This window comes from Eschrichtius robustus, chromosome 12 (genome assembly GCF_028021215.1).
Source record: "Eschrichtius robustus isolate mEscRob2 chromosome 12, mEscRob2.pri, whole genome shotgun sequence".
In the NCBI taxonomy this organism is placed as follows: domain Eukaryota; kingdom Metazoa; phylum Chordata; class Mammalia; order Artiodactyla; family Eschrichtiidae; genus Eschrichtius; species Eschrichtius robustus.
The window spans coordinates 100,356,098-100,378,298 of NC_090835.1; the positions used below are offsets into that span (position 1 = coordinate 100,356,098).

The 22,201-nt window shown below is 43.5% G+C and overlaps 1 protein-coding gene across 1 annotated transcript in view; it reads left to right on the forward strand.

The window, feature by feature from the left end:
* The first annotated feature begins 4,570 nt into the window (after nt 1-4,570).
* The window catches only part of NEDD9 (neural precursor cell expressed, developmentally down-regulated 9), a 45,628-nt gene continuing 27,997 nt past the window's right edge, over nt 4,571-22,201 (forward strand). Inside the window, exon 1 of the mRNA XM_068557501.1 lies at nt 4,571-4,738. Within this exon, the coding sequence (XP_068413602.1) occupies nt 4,727-4,738 (12 nt within the window). The 5' untranslated portion in view covers nt 4,571-4,726. The remainder of the gene's footprint in view (nt 4,739-22,201) is intronic.

Here is a 22,201-nt window from a genome sequence, read left to right on the forward strand (position 1 = left end):
GGGCACACAGAGTTGAACAAGATACCAGCTCACCTGGAAGCTGGGGAAACAGACATCAACAAATCATCATGATACAATGTGGTGAGCCTTAGGCTAGGGCCCTGGTCCGAGTACAATAGGGGCATAGTACAGGGAAGGAGGGATTCGTTCTGAAAAGACGAGGTGGGCAGGGTTGGGGGTGTAGACAAGGAAGCACAAAAGAGTGAGTGTTGGCACTGGGCTTGATAACAGAAGAGTGAAAGGAGGACATTCTGGGCAGAAGGACCCGTCCGTGCAAAGTCAGGACTGTACAAGCGTCTTGGATTCAGTGAGTTCGCCCCTCCACCGTGCCCCAATGTGTGGCTACAGTGTGGGATGTGGGTTGCGAGGGGAGGTGAGATGAGGCCAAAAAGCGAGGGTGGGATCCGATTATAGTCCAGCCCAAAGCGTGTGGATCCTGTTTTTAAGGCATTGGAGTGTTCCTGGAGGTCTTTAAACATAGTAGTAACGTGATCAGCTCTGTATTCCAGAAACTAAGCAGGTAGCAATGTGGAACATAGACCAGAACAAGGAGAAATTTCAAGCAGGGTAACTAAAAGGAATGGCTGGAATAAATCAGACAGGAGATACAGAGGACTGACCTAAAGCACTGTCTGTGGTTAGCATCTAACCTGGTGGCCCCCGGGCAGGGCACCCCCAGAGCAGCAGCTCCGTCCTCTCTACCAGGGGCTGGACTGGATGATTCCCAAGGTTGCTTCCTGCCCTCGCAGGCTCTGACTTTCCCCTTCACTCTCAGCGAGCGGCCACATGGGCTCCTCCGAAGTTGTGGATGGAAGAATCTCTTCCCTCTAGCATCCTCTCTGATTTTTTGCTGTATCCACACCAGTGCCCAGTGGCAGCTGGAAAATGGTTTGGATGGCCTCTGTGCCATTTCCCTTCCTCCGGCCTGCACGGGCGTCTGGGGAGGCCGAGAGAGTGCCGCCGAGCACAGGCTAGTGTCCGAGCCCTGGGGTCCTGACCCATTTTATGAGGCCACCCATGGGAGCATTAGGGTGGCTACATAAACCAATCGACAGTGTTTATATAGCACAGTTTAAATGGTATCTTTTCATCCGGAAGGTCAGGTGATAGATGCGGGGGGGTGGTGCTGCTTCTGTATTCATGGAGAGCATTTGTGTTTCCCCAAAGGGTTCTGAAGGAAACACAGCAGATGACGCTAATAAAGTAACAGCTATCAGCATTATGTCAGCTTCATTAAGAAAGAGCTCAATATTTTTTAACTAGTAGTCTACTGTCCCTGAGTGTTTAAACAAACCAAGGGTAAAAACAGAGAAATAGATCATATCATTCCCTGCTCAAAACGTTCCCATGACTTCCTGTCACACTCAGGAGCAAATCCAAACAGCTGCCACCTCCCTGTCTCCCTCCGTCCCCTGGGTACCCCTCTCTCCCTCCGTCCCCTGGGTACCCCTCTCTGGGCATCCTGTTCTTAAATACACCAAGCTCACTTGTATCTCGGGCCCTTCCCATGGGTCACTTCCTCTGTCTGGAACGTTCTTTCCCCAGATCTTTGAGTGGTTCCCTCATGTTGTTCAGATTCCTGCTTCAATATTACCTCCTTAGAGGGGCTTACGTGACCACTCGCTCTAAAATAAGACTCTCCTCACCCACCTTGGTCTGTTTTCCTCTAGCAATTTTTCCTGCTTAATTTTTCTTCATGGCATCTACCACACCAAAACTGTACTATATATTCCTTTAATTATTGTCCTCCACTCCTACTAGACTGTAAGCTTTGTGAGGGTAAGACCTTTAACTGGGCTGTTGTTGTATTCTCCCTACCTAGAACAGCCGTGGCACGTGGTTGGTTCTGAATTGATATTTGTTAAATTAGAAAGCTGCCCGGTGAGAGGATGGCACAGAGATGGGGGCATTCCTCCATCTTTTTCTGAATGCCCACCACACTTATAATATCAATAATAGTCTAATAGTGATAATAGTTATAATTAACATGATAATTTAAAATTAATTTATATCATATAACAATATTATAATGATATAGGATGTTAATGTTATATGATATAGTAATAAAATAATGTATAATAAATTTAATATTAAAATAATAATAATGTAATAATACTAATAAGCCATCATTTACTAAGGTCTTACTATGTGCCAAATACTATTAACTTCTATCCACATTAGCTCATTTAATCCTCATTATAACGCTAGCAGGTTGATATTATTGTCTATTTTACACTTCAGGACACCAAAATTAGGAAGTTAGAAATTTGTTGAGATTCTAACACACGTTTACCTGACTCCAACACCCTCATGCTTTTCTCTATATTACTAACAATTACAACGAGCCAAACCACCTTGAAATAAACTTCAGGTAGGTTTTCAGGTATATTCTGTACAGGACAGAAACAGGAAAGTAGGAGAGCCACGTGGTGTGAATTAAGCCTTTACCTAGAGAAAGAAAAAGCCCTAGCATATGCTTTGGGAAACTCGTTGAAAGCATTAAAAAGGGGTGAGATAGTGTTCACTATTCAGTGGTACTCATCAAACAAAACAGAAGGCGGATTCAGCTTTACTGCTTAGGAAGCCAAAGGAATGTTATCTAGATCTCCTGGAGGCCACAAGACTCATCTTACAGATGAGAAGGCCTTTGACTTATCCAGGCAGACACCAAAAACAATTTCCTGCCAGCTAGACTCTCACATAAGTCTGTGGGACCCTTAGGAAGATCCTTGCAGTGTAATATGTCGCATGCTTAACGTGTATTCAGAAGGACCTTGCAAAATCACTCAGGCTCATTTTCACTCTAAGGCTAAATGAGGGAAAGAGGTAGAGTGGAGGTCCCAAACCTTGTGTCAACCTCACTATGACCACCTTGGTCGGGGCGGCAGGGTCCTGTCCAGGGAATAGGTGCCACATTAAACTGTGATCTAAACTCTGAGCCCTGTATCCGGAAACCACTTTTGTAGGACAGTTGCTCTCCTGTTCTTTCTGCTTAGATCATAAAAGTAGAATTTTTTTTTAATAAATTTATTTATTTTTTGTTTTGCTTTTTTTTTTTTATTTTTGGCTGCATTGGGTCTTCGTTGCTGTGCGCGGGCTTCTCATTGCCGTGGCTTCTCTTGTTGCGGAGCACGGGCTCTAGGTGCGCGGGCTTCAGTAGTTGTGGCTCACGGGCTCTAGAGCACAGGCTCAGTAGTTGTGGCGCACGGGCTGCGTTGCTCCGCGGCACGTGGGATCTTCCCGGACCAGGGCTCGAACCCGTGTCCTCTGCATTGGCAGGTGGATTCTTAACCACTGCGTCACCAGGGAAGCCCCATAAAAGTAGAATTTTAATCCATTGGGAATTGGGAAGGAAAAAAAAATCAAACTGATTCTGATCCAACCCAGTCAGGAGAAAAAGGCTGATTTTTCCATCCAAGTCGTGTAGTCTGGTAGGAGTCCTTCCCATTCGGGGACAGCTATTGTCTGCACTCACCGAGTCTCAATCCTGAGGTCCCATGAAACGGAATTTTCCCCTCACTGCTCCATCCCTCAGAAGAGTTGCTGAAGGTGACCATTTCTGTTCTCTCCGGGGTGATCCTCTCTCTCTATAGAAAGCATGAAGTTGAACCAAATGTTCTGTGCTTCACTGGGAAAAGACTGAGTTTTTTACATTAGGCTCGTCAAACAGTGGGCATTTTTTGTTCCCTGGATAATAAGTGTTGGTGTGTTAATGGGTCATCTTCAAGAGAGAGGTCAGAAGGAAAAACTGCAGTGTTCAAAGCTGGAGCTAGAAACGCCAGCCATCAAAGAACACAGTACTTGGTGAACAGTGATGATGTATAGGGCGTGCACTGGCCAGCCCCATCTAAGAGGTCACAGCTAACCTTTATCCTCAGCAAAACCAGAGAAGGTCTCTGAATGTGGCTGACACTCAACTCTGTGAGGCCCTCGTGAGAAGCCGGCCAGGGAACCCCTGGTGCCTGAGCTACCAAGTTCCTTTTCACTGAGGGAGAATTGTATTCTGGCTCCTTGCAGACTGACATTGCAAGTACTTTGAACATTGAAAAGAACAAAAAAAGCAAACAGCCGCAAGAAAGGGGAGGGGAGGGAGGAGAGAAAGAGAGAGAGAGATATCAGCAGGGGTAGTTAGTAAAAAGGGGCCCGGAGACAGAAAACCTTTTGTTCCCCGAGTTTGTTTCATGTCGAGATTGTGAGGTGAACGGCTTTGAAATGAAATGGGTTTATGAAGGAGTTGCTAGGTCACAGGAAGCGCGACTGTCAGACTGCTTTCTGAATTCCATTTCTTTAAAATTTGGGTTAAACTTAAAAAGAATTTATCTCCTTTTCCAGGGGTTTTGGGGGTGGGGGTGGAGTAAGGTTCGGGAAGGTTCCTGACTTTATTTTCCACCCTTTCTGACAATGTAAAAAGAAATGATCACATTACAAGTTCTTTGTCAGTTTTCAGGAGTTAAGGGTGGGCGGAGCGTCCGTATTACCTTGGCCCACTAGCCAATGGCGGGGCGGTATGCAAATGAGCTCCGTGCTTGGCCTGCCTCAATCAAAACAGTGAGCTCAGAGGCTCGGCGGGCGTAGCGGTGCCGGAGCTCCGCGCTGCGCTGACAACTGGCTGCAGCCGGGCCGTTCTCACTTTCATTTAGCCCAGCGCTCGATGGAGGGGCGGACACGCCAGTGCTTAATGCAGTCTAACTAGTGTAGGAAAACGCCTCAATTCACCGCTGCCGAGATGAAGTATAAGGTAAGAGAGTGCCTTTTACAGAAGGTTTCCGTGTGTGTGTGTGTGTGTGTGTGTCCGTGTGTCCTCTGCAGGACAGCTCCTCTGCAGGGACCCCTACTGTTCCCGATTGTGTTCTGTTCTGAGATGGGTCTCAGTCACTGGGCTTGGCATACAAGCAGGCAGGCAGAGATCCAGCCTCTAAGACCCACGCCGGGAGCTCACAGCACACCCGGTCCACCTCCCCTGAAAGTCTGGCGGAGCTGCAGTGGCCACTGTAGATCAGAGGGTGTCTTAACTCCAAGCGGAGCGCGCCTTAGCTCAGCACTCCGCGCCCGGGCCTGGCCGCCACTGTCCCGGGAGACGTAGTAAGAGAGGAATCAGAACTGCTGAGCCTCTCAGCCTGGCTCTTCAAGCAGTTTTCAGCCTTTGCTTTAAAGCGTTTGCTTCGAGAAGCAGTTTGCCATATGTACTTTTAAGTGGGAGAAGTTCAAAGCCCCAGGTACCCTTATACAGCTGATGATGGAGAATTTTGACATCCGTAAATGACATTGGATTCAGAACCAATGAGTACTTGCCATTTCTTGAAAACACTTTCATTGGCGTTTGAATGGACTGAGGGTCTGAAGGCTCCAGCGAGCTTATCGTCCCTGAAACTCATAGTAGTGTCAGACACTCAGCAGCATATTTTCCCATGCATTTCGCACCTTTGTGTGTTTATTCTCGGCAAAAGGATTATAACTTATTTAGAATATCCCCTTTTGTCTAAGTTGCCCCCATCTAACCAGGCAAGCAGCTTCCAGAGGCCCTATTCAGAGCAGACTGCAAGGGATTGGATATGAATTTTGCTTGGAGGATGAATACGTGTGTTTTAGAATAGATACAGTACCAGTGCGTTTAAACAAACATGCTGTTATTAAAACGCGTTTAGGCAAGGTGGTTATGCTTTGGGATTGGCAATTTGAATTACCTGTCTGACCTTCAAGATTGTGCTAGCTGAGAGCTACTTTGCTTTCTTTCCAAATTACCTAGGTTCTGGCTCATCCTTTTTTAATGTGAGGTTGTAAATACTCAGTTCTGGCTAATAGCCACTGGCTAACCTCAGTGATAAACCTGTTATTCAAAAGCTGTAAATCTTGTTCAGTAGCTCTAAATCTAACTGTTGAAAGTCTCTATTGTGATGCATGAGTTATAGTTCTCCTTGGAAAGGTTAGAACTCTCTGAAGGCAGAGGTATCAGTTATCACTGTACTATCAGCTTTCCATTTTCTACCTCAATAGGAGAGATCAGGGGAATGGATAATCCTGAAGATTCTTAATATTTTTGACTTTAGGATGCACCCAGAAACAAATCCTTCTACCTGGCAGGAAAGCTCTCTTTCTTGAAATGGTTCACCCGTATTTCCACAGTTCCCTTATTTTGAACAGTGATAGGATATCATAATGTCCTATCACCAGATATTACTTAGCCTTCAGTGAATCTTTGCCCCTCTTCTGCCTATTGTGAATGCCTTTAGTTTCATAAAAACCAGCTTGAAGGGGAAAAAAAGAGAAAATACGTTCCTACATTTATTATTGGAAAGTATACATGGCTGTTTTTAACGTTGAGTGCCGCAATCTGGGAAGTGACAAAAGTGACAAAGTCTAAAGTCACTTTTATTCAGTGACCTCATCATGTTTAGTTTTACTTTTGTGGAAAGAAAACATCATGGCAGCTGATGCTGTGAACTGTGGTTGCCATTCATGGGGAAAACCTGCCTCTCTGCCGGGTCTTACCAGTGTCGAACACCCTGCCAAGTGTTGTAAATGTATGATTTTTATTAGCTTGTGCACATCTTCACCATCAAAACTACTGACTTCCCCAACTAACCAAATGACAGATTGACACCTTGTGGTGACTATAAAAGGAACCAATAGCTGAAGCAATCTACTTTCCCTTTCTTATAAAGCCTATTTTCTCTCAAGTTAATAATGGACTTTATTTCAGGAGAGGATTTTGTAATTTTAAGTAGAGGAGGTGGCACAAAGGTAGACGAGTGATAAATAACATTTCTTAAGACTCACCATGACAATACAGGATTCCATATTTAAATCTCCAATTAACTCCATGAGGTGGTGTTAATACTTTATACTCATTTTCAAATGTGGAAATTGTGGCAAAGAGAGGCTAAGTAATTTATCCAAAGCCACACAGCTAAAAAGTGGCAGACCTGGGATTTGAACCAAGGTGGTCTGGCTCCAGAACTTGTGACTTTAAACCACTGTTAAAGAAAGAACTCTCTGTGACCTCCCTAAAATGTGCTGTGTGACTGGTGTTTTCTTCTCCCAGGAAGTTTAAGACTCTATGTCATCTACAGTATTCCTGCACATCAAGGTAACGACTATATAAAAGACCTTTCATGCTTATTGAATAAATCATAAGAACTCAAAAAAAAGTACTCCTGCAGAATAGATTCTTTTTTTTTGTTTTTTAAGACAGTAACTCTACAAAGCAAAGTGAAATGCATGTTTGGTAGTGGTGTTTAATTCGAGCCACTTAGGTAGTAAAACCAGATAATTATTAGATTGTAAAATCCTGGAGTCAGGAATTACCTTCTAGACACTATATTGCTCTAAACACTATAAATTTAGCACAGTCAGACTTAAAAATGCTCACTGAGAGATTTATAATCCAGCCACTCTTAAGATTTTTTTTATATAAATTTATTTATTTATTATTTTTGGCTGCGTTGGGTCATTGTTGCTGTGCTCAGGCTTTCTCTAGTTGCGACGAGGTGGGGGCTACTCTTCGTTACGGTGCGCGGGCTTCTCATTGCAGTGGCTTCTCTTGTTGCTGAGCACGGGCTCTAGGCACACAGGCTTCAGTAGTTGTGGCGCACGGGCTTAGTTGCTCCACGGGCATGTGGGATCTTCCTGGACCAGGGCTCGAACCTGTGTCCCCTGCATTGGCAGGCAGATTCTTAACCACTGAGCCACCAGGGAAGTCCCTAAGATTTTTTTTTTTAACCAGATTATCTGGTTTGGCTACTTCAGGGACCATAACTAGAGAACAACCAAGCCTCCACTCATTTTGAGCTTTTACACGCAGCTCCAGCTCAGCCGGCTTATACTTACGGTAATCTTGAGCACTGTGGAATGCAAGCTATTACTCTGGTGAATTTTTTTTGGTTAGCCTATATCTAGTCTATTTTGATTGCACTGTATGTATTTCTGTTTGTTCACAGAAAGGGTGCAGTCACTCTCATATGCACGTAAAGTTCCATTTCTTTTTAAAGGATTCCGTCTGAGGTTCTCTGACAGTAAATTGCGGGGGACTTCATTTATCAAGAATTTTCCCCAAGCTCCTCGGAACATACACAGCATGTTCTGGCTACTGGGGTTGGGGGCTATGCCTCGGTGGCCGTGGCTTGCTCGGGGAAGGCTTCCCTCCTGAGGGTCTGGGGGTGGGTTATCGCTGCTGTCTGCCAGGAGGGTAATTGGAGGGTGGGTGCACAGCTGTGTTTGAGCAGAGGCCCGAGGCCCCACCCACTTTGTGCAGGCCCAGGCCTGGTCAGTGCCCCACGGGCCCCGCCTGTTTGATCTCTAATAGCTGAGCAGCTTCTGTGGCTAGGCCAAATTTCTGTACCCTGTGTGCCTACATTAAAATGCTAAATTACTTATCTAGTCTGCCATTCAGCAAACTCATTCATGAATGTTCCGATTGAACGTTAGAGCAGGTAGAGCTTAGAACACAAGTAAGAAAACTGCATTCTGAAATTCAGATTCGTGCGTCGTGAATGAACATGGTAAAGTAGGTTAGGGAAACCAGGAAGTGTGTACTATGAAAAGCTTTCTAGGGGACTTGGAAAATATTTTTATTTTCTCAAGGTGGCTTGAGAACATGTGATCGAGTGTCTTTGATTTAGTCGGCATGGTCATTTATAATCTATATAATTTCTGATTCTTTCCTGGCTTCAACATTTTGGTTTTAAATTTTTTATTCTCTTCTAAATGATGTGTTGCACACCCTCCAAATGAGGGACTCCTGCCCCCTGCCTCCTTTTTAAATCTTATGTGAGATCTATGCATTTAAAAGCACCAAAAGATGCTTTGAAAAAATTATTTGGTTACGTATTTACTTCTTAACTGAGCAAACCCATTTTCAGAGCTAAACGATTTACCTATACAGAGATCAGAGTCTTTGTAGAGCTGAAGATGTTCTGAGAACACCGATCTAGCAGGTTGCACAGTAACGAAGATTCCTTCAGCATCCTTTCCTTGCTGGAATATACATCAGTCCTCTTCTGAGAATTCATCAGTGGCTTCTACTCTGTGCCCCCCACTTCTAAAAAAACTTCCTCTCCACTTTTCAAGCCTCTTTGCCAATTCCGTCCCCTTTCATGCCCTTATGACCTCATCATCTCTCATTTTTTTCATTCAGGCATTCTTTATGCTTCTCTAATACCGACTTCTGTAGGGCTTGCCTCCCCACCTACACAGACGTGACACACTTAAAGCACATTCTGTACCCCCTACCTCCCTCCTCTCTTTGGACTCTGCTATGGGAAATCTTGGTCCCTTGCTGCTCCCGTTCATTTGCCCCTGTCTCTTTGTGCCTACGTGACTTGGTTCGTCTGTCACTTCCCACGAGTCAAGCCTCCTCATCCATCCACAGTATAAAAGAATCAGAAGCCTAAACCTTTGTCTCCCTGACTGTCCTATAATCCCTACAATAGGCTTTCTGTTTCTCACCTCTGCCCTACTCTGTTAGCACTACCTTACTCATTAACCTCTTTCAATCAAATCACTATCTAAATGATACCTGGAACTCACATAGGTTGCCCACTGGGGCTGTCCAGTTTTAGGTAAGCCCCACTGAATACGAGAGACTCACCCTCTATTTGTATGTAGAAGCAGATTGACAGACGAGCTCCTTGAATAAAAAGTATGATCCAGGATCTGCTGTGGCCTTGGGGGTGGGAGGCGGAGGTAGGGACTTGGTCTTCTGTGTTCTTGCAGTAGAGACAAGATAGAATATGAGGTTTGGGGAAAGGCATTTCTGTTTCCTGTGACTTGATGCTCTGTAACCTTGGGCAAGTTAAGCTCTCTGAGCCTCAGTTTTCTTATCTGTAAAATAGGGATAATAACTGCCTCATAGGATTGTTCTAAAGCCTAAGCAAGACATTTTCCATGGTAAGGTATTTACCATGGCTCCTGCATAATGGAAGTAGACAATGCTAGTCGGCCCCAGCTCTCCTTATATAAGTAGGTGCCCAATAGATGTTGAAAGGATAGTGTGGACTCAAGACTTGGTGACAGGATTATGTCAAAACCCCAGTCACTAGGTTAAGATAATCGAGTATTATTGAATATTCCATGGGCCTGGAGATGTCTTGCAGAAATGCAGATGGAAGACATAGGGATTTACCAGTACACCTCTGTCCCCACTTGCTAATATTTTAATGACTTGGCATCTTCATTGTTATTAATAAGATTTGATATTCCTGAAATTATAGGACCTTGCTCACAGTAGGTACTCAACAAACATTGAATTGAATGTTGAATTACATATAATACTTACACAAATAGCCGTTAAAAGAGTCTCGCTGTATGGCATAGTGGATTTTGTTTCAAATCCCACTTTTGTTACTTCCTAACAGTATAATTTTAGGCAAGCTACTTCAGGTCTCCATTTCCTCATTTATAAAATGGCAGTAATAGTACCTGTCTCATCAGATAGTTGTAAGGATATAATATATGAAAATCATCTGTTTCTAGTACATAATAGGCATTTTTAAATGGCAGGTATTATATGATACACCGTAAGATACATATAATATATATACTCAGATATATAGGTGCAGAAGCATTATATACATAAAAATGTAAGAGGAAACCTTTGCTGCAATTGTTTATCCACAACAAAAATAGTACCGAGGGAAAGAGAAAGTCATGACTGTAAAAAATCAAAGGTGACATGCCCAGGAGGTGAGTGGGGCTCAGGGAAACCATATCCCTAGCCTACTGCCATCAGTTAAGAGTGATGGAGATGTAAAGTAAGAGGTGTTGGTGATATATTTTTAGATCATTTTAGGGTTAGAAAGAAACTTAAACAAATTGGTTTGAAATCCCAGCCCCTGGGACCACGGAATTACTCTGCAGTAACATATAGACTTAATTACCAAGCCTCCTTGCCAAGATAAACAAAACGGGGCCACTGGGAAGAAATCCTCTATTTCCAACTTAAAATGAAGAGAATAGCTACCAGTTACCTAGGCAATGGATGACTGCAAAGAGTATGGGCATGGAAAAGGGACGAAAAACACACAAAAAAAACCCTGTTTATACTTTGTCAGCAACACCCCCTCTGTCTTATTTACTTTGAACATTCCAATCATCCCCCTGAGGGAATTCTTACTAGTTAATGAGGACTCCGCAGGCCTGGGGAACATTACAGCTTAGCTGCAAAAGACTGTCTTCCTGAGGAATCTTCATTTTAAGATAAATGCCTTATTGGTGACCTTTTCCACCCTCCACTGGAAAGAGTGATTCAGAAGGTAGACAATGTGATCTAGGTGAATTGAGGCATGTGCTTTGAGGAAGATGGAACAGGCACTCCAGAAAATACGAGTAGTGATGGTGTGTGACCGTGATTTTTCATGGTTGAGATGGAGGGTGGGACAGCTGATCATGGAGATAATGAAATTGCCGGTGGAATGTTTTCAAATACATATACTTGGGCCTCATCATGGACTACTAGATACAGGTTTATTCTTTTAAAAAAAAAATGGCTAGTCCCTTTCCCTCAACCTCTTCCCCAATCAGTTTAGCACATTAATTGTGCTAAATGGTATTTAGGTAGGTGGTGCATGAGCCTTATTCAAAGGCTGTCATTCATATGGAGGCATCTTATTTCTTTGCAGATCTTGGTGTGTATGTTGCAAACGAGAATTCCTCCTGGTAGTTCTAATATGTCAAGGTAATAGTTATAAGATGTTACCAAAAATGTTCCTTATGTGGAATGTTGATGTTTATGATTACCAGAAATAAAGACTGATCAACCATGAATATGTAAAAGTGCAAGCACTGCACAAAAACGTTTGATAGCTCATTTTGAATTTAATTCCTTTCTTTACTCTTTGTGTGTGGGCAGGGCGGGGGTGTGTGTGGGAGGGTGTTATTTGTGAAACTCAGTAGAAAGTTGCAACCACCAAAAGGCATAAATGGTTATGATTTGAACCAGATCTTTCTATTTAATTAAAGCAATATTTATTTAGACAGTATGATATGTCATTAATATTTTTCCTAATTTATGTTAGTTATGCTGTCTCTTGTATGAATTAGCCTTAATCTCATTGATTTGTGGTAGTCAGTTTGTTGCCCTTAATTTAGCACCTCACTCCCACAGAAGATGGGGCTGACTCAGGACTCAGCCTTCTCTGTCCCCAGGCTCTGTGCTCTACTGAAAGACTGAGCTGGGATTCCAACCCCAGCCCCCAGTAACCATAACAAGCAACGCCAGCCACTGGGAAGTCAGGAAAGTGGACTTGTAGACACTCCAGCCTTCTAACAGGACATGTCAGTGATCTGTCCATGAGTTTGTTGTTACTGTTTTTTGTTTGTTGTCATTAATCATCCATGGTATGACTTAGAGTTAGCAGGAAATGGCTTGAATGGACCAGCAAGTGCTGCAGAGCCATCACAACAGCATTGGTAGAGCAAAATTTTGAAGTCTTTTTTCCCTTGAGTGCTCCTCTGGGTTAGAACTTCCATGTTATTCTCTGATTCTCCAATCTTTTCCACTCAGAGCTAAGTTCCATGAGCATCCCCTTAAATGGGGGGGAGGGTAAAGGAAGGGGGGGATGGGAACACCGTCAGCCCAATGGCATTCACCGTGAAGCTGGACTGCTCGACAGTCTCACAGAGGCCAGGATGCCCTTGGAATAGATCTCGTTTCCTTATGAAGATCGTCTTGTCAATGAGAGAACAGTCCATTGACTAAACCTAAGATTCTTATCAGTAGTTACCTTTTTTTCTCCCAAATCCTAAATTCAGCCAAGGCAGATCCATTAGCAAGATATGTACTTGGATGCCTATCTTTTATTTTTAGTTTAAAATATATATCATTTCTGTAGGTATGTATCCATGTTTCACAGACCCAAAAATGGGACAGATGGTCTGACAATGGGAAGGATATTTGAAACGGGGACCGTCTTGGAAAGTTTAGGAACACATGGTCGTTCTAGACAGTCAACACGAGCTGCTTCAGAGATCAATCAGCCGTCAAAGGCATTATCCCTTTTGCCTTATGCCAGCCTTTTATCTAACTTGTTTTCAGCTTCTTGTCAGGAAATTATCTAAGAGGCTTTTTTAAAGTGGATTCCGGCAAATTTTTCATATTTACCTGTAAAAAATACTTACCACGCGACATTTGCTTGTAAATAATGAGGCAGTCCTTTTCTTTCTCCTTGCAGGAGTAGGAATCTTTAGCAATGAAGGAAAGCCCATTTTGAAATACGGACTGTGCAGAGAACACCTGAGGGCGCTAGGCAGCGAGGGGGGATTGTGTTTCAATTGCTCTTGTTGAAACCTGGCAGGATAGCTCCGTGCCTCACAGCCTGCAGCGTCTGTATCAAGCCTCCTACCTCCCTTATTAAGATCTTAATTACAGATGCAGCTTACTTCATTGCTGGAGGGAAAGAATTTAGTTTCTCTGAACTGTGTCTGTTTTTTGGTGTGGCAGGTGTAATCATGATGAGATCATTTCTGGTTTGTTTTCTTTCCCCGGAGGAATTTTTTTTTTTGAGGGGGAGGAGTACAGTTCTTAAGACACAACTTCATGAGCTCATAATAGCGCAGTAATCATAACTGTGCTTTGATTTTACAGAGACCCTTTCTTCCCCATTTTGCAAATGGGGAAACAGGCGTAAAAGGCAGTGCTTTCATTGTCATTAGTCTTACAAGATGAGGACCAAGATTAGACTCTATTAATTTAACAGTGTCATGTCCATCCCTCTATCTGGGGTTTCTCCACCTCAGCACTATTGACATTTAGGACTGGATAATTCTTGGTAGTGGGGACTGTCCCTTGCATTGCAGGATGTTTAGCAGCGTCCCTGGCCTCTACCCACTAGATGCCAGTAACACACACACACACAGTGTGACAACCATAAATGTCTCTGAACATTGCCAAATATCACCTGGGGGGACAAAATCCCCCCTAGTGAAGAATCACTGGTATAATCTCCCCTACTTCCTTCTGCTTAAAAATAATTACCTTACTGGTTTTATGTAATAGAAGCACAAAAATACAATCATAAAGCTGCTTGCCATAATTTTATCATGACCGAGGTTGGGCTTAATGTTAACAGTTCCTAACCAAAAGGAAGCTTCCTCTTCTACGCTTAGCGCGAATTTGTTCAAGTGAATACCACAAAATACTAAGAAGCATAGTGTCTCACTAGGTCACGTATAAACCATCAGACCATCGCGAAGGCAACCTGAATTCTCTGAAGTCTTCCTTTGGCTTTATTTTCCTAATAGTCCTCCTATTTTATATAAAATATATAAATATATAAAATAGCTTTCTTCAGGGCCCAGTTCTAAATGCATGTTCCATTAATAATGGGCCTTGAAGAAAACTCTTTTATTCTCATAAACTGCTGTAGCATATGTACCTGCAGGAGCTTGTCTATATCCCCAGCCACTAAACAATTTCATCAGTTTCATTTTGAGGTTTTCTTCTCCTCCATTTGCTTCTGCCATCTTTCCTCTCTCTTCTAGCTGAGAAGCTGCAGCTTCTAAAAATTCTTTCTTGGTACTTCCCTGGTGGTGCAGTGGATAGGACTCCACGCTCCCAATGCAGGGGGCCTGGGTTCGATCCCTGGTCAGGGAACTAGATCCCACATGCATGCCACAGCTACGAGTTCGCATGCTGCAACTAGGGAGCCTGCCTGCTGCAACTAAGACCCGGTGCAACCAAATAAATAAATATTAAAAATTCTTTCTTGAGGCAACTCTGCAACTGCAGTGCTGACAGTATATGATTGTACACACCCTCTCAGCCAAGTGTGCGAATCCATTTTTTAAAACTCTTTGAGGACCTCACAAGTTAAGTAGGATAATAGCAATCAGGCACCGAACCTAGTTGAGGGGTCATCTAGAAGAGTTCCAGCGAGGGGTGACGTCCAAGTTACATCAGCTGGGTTCTGGCTGGGAGGCAGATGAGGGTTGCTAGTATGTGTACATATTGGCATTCGTGGGTTTAGATATAACTTCATACCTTGGGGGTTGCATACCTTGATGTAGAAAGATAAGATATATGGGAATGTAAAAATAGGAAGATCTTTCCCTTCTTTCAGATACTTTATTAGATGTTAGAACTTATGTGTTTTGACTGTTGAGAAATAATACAGTTTTTGGAATATACTGTAATATTTGTGGGCTAGAGTCTCCTACTCCTTTATAACTTAATTCTCATTTCACTTCCCCAAGTACCTGGATGTTAGAGGGATTTGTCTAGACAGGCAAATAGAAGTGATTTGATGCTAATACTGTAATGTTGGCTGAAATCCAGATGGTTGTTTTACCATTAATAAACCTATCTTTTGGGTGAGTGGGTGTCAGGCCTTCATCATTATATGGCGCCTGTCAGATTTATCTAGGGACAGATCCTGAAAAGCGTTTGTGCCTGCCCCGTGTTTTTGATCCTTTGCCAATACACTATGCTTAAATCTATCAAAACCAGGCAACCTGGGACAAATGCTTATAAATTCTGAGGCTTAATAGCAGCATTACTAAATTCTAAGATGGAGAAGGTTCTCAGGAAGCATACCCTAGTCCAGTGGAAAAAAATCCTAGATTAAGAAGGGAACCAGATGCTAGTTCTGGCTCTGCTGCTGATGTAATAAGAGACCCTCTGGGCTGTAGAACAAGAAGACTGGGTGAGAGTGATCCCTGGGATCCCTTCGTAGTGTAATATTCTAGCCTAGTCGGTCTGGTCAAGCCATGGGTGACTTCTGGTTCTAAGTATCCACAGAAACCTAGGTGTTCTCCCACCTTCTTTCAGACCCTCAGGAGTTACTCAAGAAAACCCCAAAGACCACAGAATTGTGGAGAATTGATTTCTTAAAGACATATGTATTATTTATGATCATCAGAGTTGTGAGGAAAAACTAATTTATTTTTCTCACATACTATTAGCAATCAAATCCATCCTCCGCAAACGGCCAAGAAGCAATAGAAGTTGGCTGTGAGGTCACACATACGTGTGTACACGCACATAAAGAGGATGCCATGGCTAATGTTCACAGAGCTGGACCATCTTAGAGGATGTGAGGACTTGGGGCAAAGTAAATGACATGAATATTTAGAGAGAGTCCAAGATACTCATGTAAGCTTTATAACCACCATAGGGGTTTAGAAGCACTTTCCAGAAAATGAAAATCATTGGCTGAAATGTGGTCCAGGTGCTAAAGGGCCCTTTGGTGGCACGTGTTGGACACACCTCCCCAGGGGTCAGGAAGTATGCCTGGGAACCTCACAGGATGTCACACTGCCTTTCTGTGGCTAGTTCAGATCACATAATGAAAAGTGTGTCAGATTGCAATGGACAAATATTGCTGAGAAAAAACTTGGATGTGCTCTGCATCATATCTTCTAACTCCTAAACCTAAAAGCCTAGTGTCTACTACTTAACAATCTCCAGAGGATTCAACTCTTTAAAAAATTCACCATTCCAGATATCCAGTGTAAACCAAGTATTCCAAGAATCAAAATCCAGACACTTGTAGATATCCGTGTTTTCTGACTATGGCTGTGTCCTTCTCTGGGGAAATCCCGCATCCCCCTGTATCCTAAAGATGAGGGTAGGAGGAAGCCAAAGGGGTTGGATGGCCCTCAGACGGAAGCTGATTTTGTTTTAATTGAAGTAGATTTGATTTGCAATATTGTGTTAGTTTCAGACGTACAGCAAAGTGATTCGGTCATACATATATATATGTATATATCTATATTCTTTTTTTTGATTCTTTTCCATTATAGTTTATTACAAAACACTATATTCAAAATCTTGTAACAAACTATAATGGAAAAGACCTAAGCTGATTTTTGTCGGCAGACAAATGTAAAAACACAGACTCATTTCTTTCTCTTCCCCAGTGTGTCCTGAGACTGACCCTGCTGACGCTCATCCCTCAGCCACTTCCTTTGGGACCGATTTTCTTGACAATGGCCATTTCCTTCTTTACTGTGTGTGTGTCCATGTGTGTCCCTGCCAGAGTCCAGGGCTAAAGTTTGGGGGGTTGGGTACAGGAAAGCCACATTGTTGAGAATGTGGCAGCCCTGAGGCTTGGCAGGAGCTCCTGCATGATAAATATAGAATGAAGTAAAATAATAAGAGGAAGCTGGGCCATTGATGATGCTATCAGTCCGGTGGGGGAGGGGGGGGTGACACACCAGACATTGTGTCTCATTTTTCTTCAAACAGCAGCATGAATGGTCATAGAAATTATGTCACACACCTCTCTGTATTTGGAATAGCAGATAGTTTCCCTGGCAATAGGAGTAATAAGCTTTCTTGACATTTTGATAGTAGTGGGGGGAAAAAAAAGGACAGGGAAGAGCAGGGTGGTGTGGAAATGATCATGTGACCTGGAGCTGTCTTTACTTGCTGTAATACTGCACAGCATTTTCTTTCCAGTCCTTGGGCATAGCCTGGGAACCAGGAACTGCAGAACCCAAACGTTCTGGCAAAGCATGAATGGTGCTCAGTCATCTACCGCCAGATGTAGGTTGCTACACGAAAGGGAGAAAAGGCTCTTACAGAGACCATTGTATTTAATCAGACGGGGATGGCTGGCTCCTCTTGGCCTTCCTGTTTGCTCAGTGGTTGTGGCACTAGATGCAGGCTCCCCATCTACGTCATCATCCTGTTTTAACAGGGAGGGACGGGCCCTTTCCTGCTCGCCGTCTCCCACGTTCTCTGGCCGTGAGGCTTAGGTGACTTGGACATGCCATTTATCTTTCTGGTTCTGTTAGTTGATCTTCCCATGTCCATTTGAAAATTTCAACCGAATATCTTGCTGACATCTCTAGAAAACCATTTCACCCTCTCTGTAGAGAACCAGGAAATCAGAGTCCAGAATCCATTTCAATTTAGCAAACACTTAATGAGTGTGTATTTTGTTTCACACACTGGTTCTGAAAATGCCAAAGAAAGAACAGCTTCCCTGAACTTAAGGAGTTCCCAGTCTTGAATGGGACGGTACAAGTCGTACTATAAGAAATACTATCACAGAGAACTAGAAAGGAAAACAATGAGATAGATTTTGGGAAGAGAACTCTTCTGGTGATGTGGAAGATGAGTTTGGAGGTGGGAAGAGGCTGAACGCAGGAAAACCAGTTGGGTAGCAATTGTCATACCTTCCCCCCGCCCCCCCCAAAAAAAGTTGCTGAGGACCTGAGCGAGGAGTGGCAGTGAGGAAGAAAAGCCAGGTCCCAGCTGACCAAGGTTCAGGTTGTGAAGTGACTCAGCAAACCTCTGAGGCTCTGATCTTGGGCGGCCTTATGCGTGCTCTTAACTGAGAGAGATCAGGAGAAAGGGGTTTTGCACTTGTTGAGTGAGAGGTGAAGATGATACTCATTAGACAACTGGAAATATAGGACTGGAGAGCAGAGGAAATATCGAGGCTGGAGCTGTGGATCTGAGTGTTACCTGCGTGTTTAGATGCCATCGGCATGGATGAGATGTCCTGTAGAGAGCAAACTCAGAGACGAGAGATCCCTTTGGAACGTGATCACTAAAGGGACAGGAAAAGAAATTAGTCTGTGAAGGAGGAGGAAGGTGAGCGGTCATGAGAACAAGGGAAGAGGGAGGACCGGACGTGGAATCATGGAAGCCGAGGACAGTTTCTTCTCAAAGATCGGGGTGGGGTCAATGCTAGAGGCTGCTACAATTAGGATCCCTCAAATAAGATTTGCGACTCTAAATGCAGATTTCCCATCCTAATTAGAACCACAGCTTTTGTAGCACATGCCTCTGACTTTATTCAGTACCGTCCTAATTCTGGAGCTGGAGACAAGAGGCCCGTGTTCTTAGCTCTGTGACCTTCTAGCCAGCTGACTTGGCAAATCATTAACTTCTTGGGCCTCATTTTTCTCATTTGTAAAGTGAACGAGTTGAAGTGTAATTGTTTGAAGTGCCTCTGGCTTTCAAGTTCTATGACCCAACTGTTTTGGTGCTTTGCCAAGCTCTAGCTGCATTTCTAACTGCCAGCCTCTGGAGGCTCACCATCCAGCTGGATATAGAATTACATAGCTCTCTTATCTTTCCTTGACGTGTTTCTGTGTTGACCTTTCCTGCCCTGGAGATAAATATCCCAGGGAGGGTGGGAGAAGGAGTAGGTCTTGAATAGACAAACTGCCTCTCCTGGGTTTTCGTAAGATGTTCAGATAATCACCTTCTGACTTTGTGGCCTTAAGGAATCACAACTCTGCCCTGAAGGAAAGGGTCCCTCCACCTAGTCCTAGCCAGAGAAATTAACTCTTGATCTGCCTGTGCACTTCTGAATGAGACGGTTTGTGTGTTCTGGTTGAAGTTAATTTTGCTGTTAGCTCCTTACTAAGCTCTTGCCTCAACACACCAAGTATTTTCAAAAGCCAAGCTCTTTACCCGTGTTATTCCGTACTTTCTGATGGATTGTACTCTTCTGGAATCTAATGAGATTTATCCATAATTTGTCCAGTAATAATAATAATAATAATATAATATTAATAATATAATATTAATAATATTGTGATAATATTAATATAATGATATAGCATTAAAATTAATATAATTAATTATATATAATTATAATAATATAATGCTATATCATTATAATTAATATAATTAATTATATAATAATACTAATATTATATATTATATTAATATAATTAATTATATAATAATACCGATATTATTATATATTATATTAATATAATTGCTGATTATATTAATATAATATATAATAATATTATTAATTACATTTGTAATTTATTATTATTATTATTATTATTTTGTCTCAATGTCTCTTGAATGCAACCAGTAGTTTCATTATTGTTGTTTATAGGCAAATACTCAACAAGAGGTTGCAGTGACCAGAACTCATTATTAATTCAGAGAAGTACTGCTTCAAGATACAGTTCTCCTGAAGTGTAATTGTGAGCAAGAGAAATATCAGATGTGTATAAAAATATATATAAAAACAACATTAGAATAGGCCCAACCTTTGATTGAGAACTGTGGAGGTAATCTGCTAGGGAGCTTAAGATCAAAGCACCATCAGCACATTAAATAAATAGTCATATCTTCCCAAGTCTCCCGTGATGTTAAAGTACTTGACTTGAATTAACTCCCTGAATCCTCAGTGCAAACCCATGGCATAGGTATGCTTTCCTCATTCTCATTTTACAGATGAGGAAGTTAAGGTGCCAAGGGGAGAAGTAACCTGCCCACGTCACACAGCCAGGACCCCAAACCCCAGGAACTGAGTTATTCCATAGACATGACAAAAAGAATTGTCACCTTCAGAGCTTTACTGTAAAATGGAACGGAGCCCAGTTAGGAGGACATTGTGTAGCAGAGCTAAGGAGGCTTAGAGTTCTGGAAAGAGAACTGAGCCAAGAGACCACAGTTCTCTTCCCATCTCTGACTCCACCGGTGTGGCCTTGGGCAGATGATAAACCGCCCCCCCACCCCAGATCTGTTTCCTCATCTGTAAAACAGGGAGGTCAGGCCCAGGTGTTCTCTGAAGGTCTCAGGATCCGTAACCTCCTGTGTGGGAGAGTGGCTGGCTGTAGACATTGGCTCCCTGTAGCTGGCACAGATATTAAATAACTTATTCCCATTCACCCGAGGCTGAGAATAACTCTCAGCATGTGAGGTGTCAAGCTGGCACCGGGTGCTTCCACTAGCAGCCATGCCAAGCTCTCTGAATCCCAATCTCTGGGAGTGGTGGGGAGGACAGCTAGTCAGAAATCACCTTGTGATCATCTTGTGCATCCACAAGAGGCTCTCCAGGTTTTCCTGGAGAAGCAGCTCTGGAGGCCCGTCTAGAAACAGTGTGCTGCTTAGCTGGTGGTGGGAAGGTCACTGGGACAGGAGATAAAGAACATCCAGAACAGCCTTCGTACAGGGATTTCGATCCGCCTGAGTCGGGCATGGTCTGGGGCTCTACTTCAGTGCTTGACGGAGCTCCGTGGACGTGACCCAACTCCGAATGCCTGGAGTTCATGTATGCTGATGAGGTCTGTGGTCCTTCATCTTCTACTGTTTTCTGTTTCTTTTCTTTCCCTTCTTGGTAGCCAATATAATCGCACAGCTCTCCACCCTCGGCTCCCACAGGACTGGTCCCACCCCCATCACTTCTGATTTCACCTCAGGGCCTCCTTACCAGCCATTCCCAGTTGTTGAATGGGCCCCAGAGAAAGGGATGGAGACCAGAGCTGTCAGCTCCCCTCCTGCTCTATCATCACAGTACAACTTGGGTGGAGTAATTTCCTTCTGATCATTTAGGTACAAAGGACCAGCATCTTGTCTTCTTCAACTCGATGACTTTTCTTTCAATAACGGAACACCCAAACGATGGAAGAAGAGAAACAAGGGATTTTAGGATTAGGACACATCCTTAACTGGTTCCTCAAACCAGGATACAGTGCTGTATGGTTTTACCTTTCAGTATGTGGACGCTTAATTGTTAGAAGGAACACAAAGCTTCCTAGAATAGAGATACTAAGTAAAACGTTCACCTGGAACATGAGGCCCTCAGTATCCCTTTAGCTTCCCTTACTGCTCACCTGTCCACACCATAGACTTCCTGGATCAGAAAACTGTCAAGAACAAGGACGTCAACCTTATTCTTAAGGAGCATCTCCAGGCTTCCTGGGCGCTGAGCTCTAGGGCTTTATCTCCTTTCCTCACTCACTAAGAGGACTGTGGCTAACAGTAAAAGTAGGAGCCCCCCCCAGCTGCTGACTGGGGGCAGACCCTCCCATGGCACAGCGCCTGCACAGCAGAGAACCAGCCCACTGTGCGAGCCCCGCGGTTACGGGGCGGAGTACAGGGGGAGATGATTAACGGATGTCAGTGATAAAGGAATGAAAAGCATGAAGCTGAAAGATCGAATCCACATTTTCAGAGAGGAAAACAGGGGGCAGAAGTCCAAACAACAACAGCCCCAAGTGCCACGAATGTGGAGTCACAGCACACTCCGTCCAGTCAGCGGTCTTTTCTCCCACAAGTGACCATCATCACAGTGACACCTAGTGTGCCCCAACTTTCTAGCGAGGCACTAGAGAGATCACTTTGAGTTTTCTGACGGCTTGCTATGAATTTACAACATTCCCCGACTCCTCTGTGTGCCGGGAAGGAGCAGGCGTGGGGTGATGGCTGCCATCGTGCTGCGAAACGTGACTGATGCCAAGAAATGAAATCTTTGGAGCCTTTGAAAGGCTTCCAAGAATGTCAGCA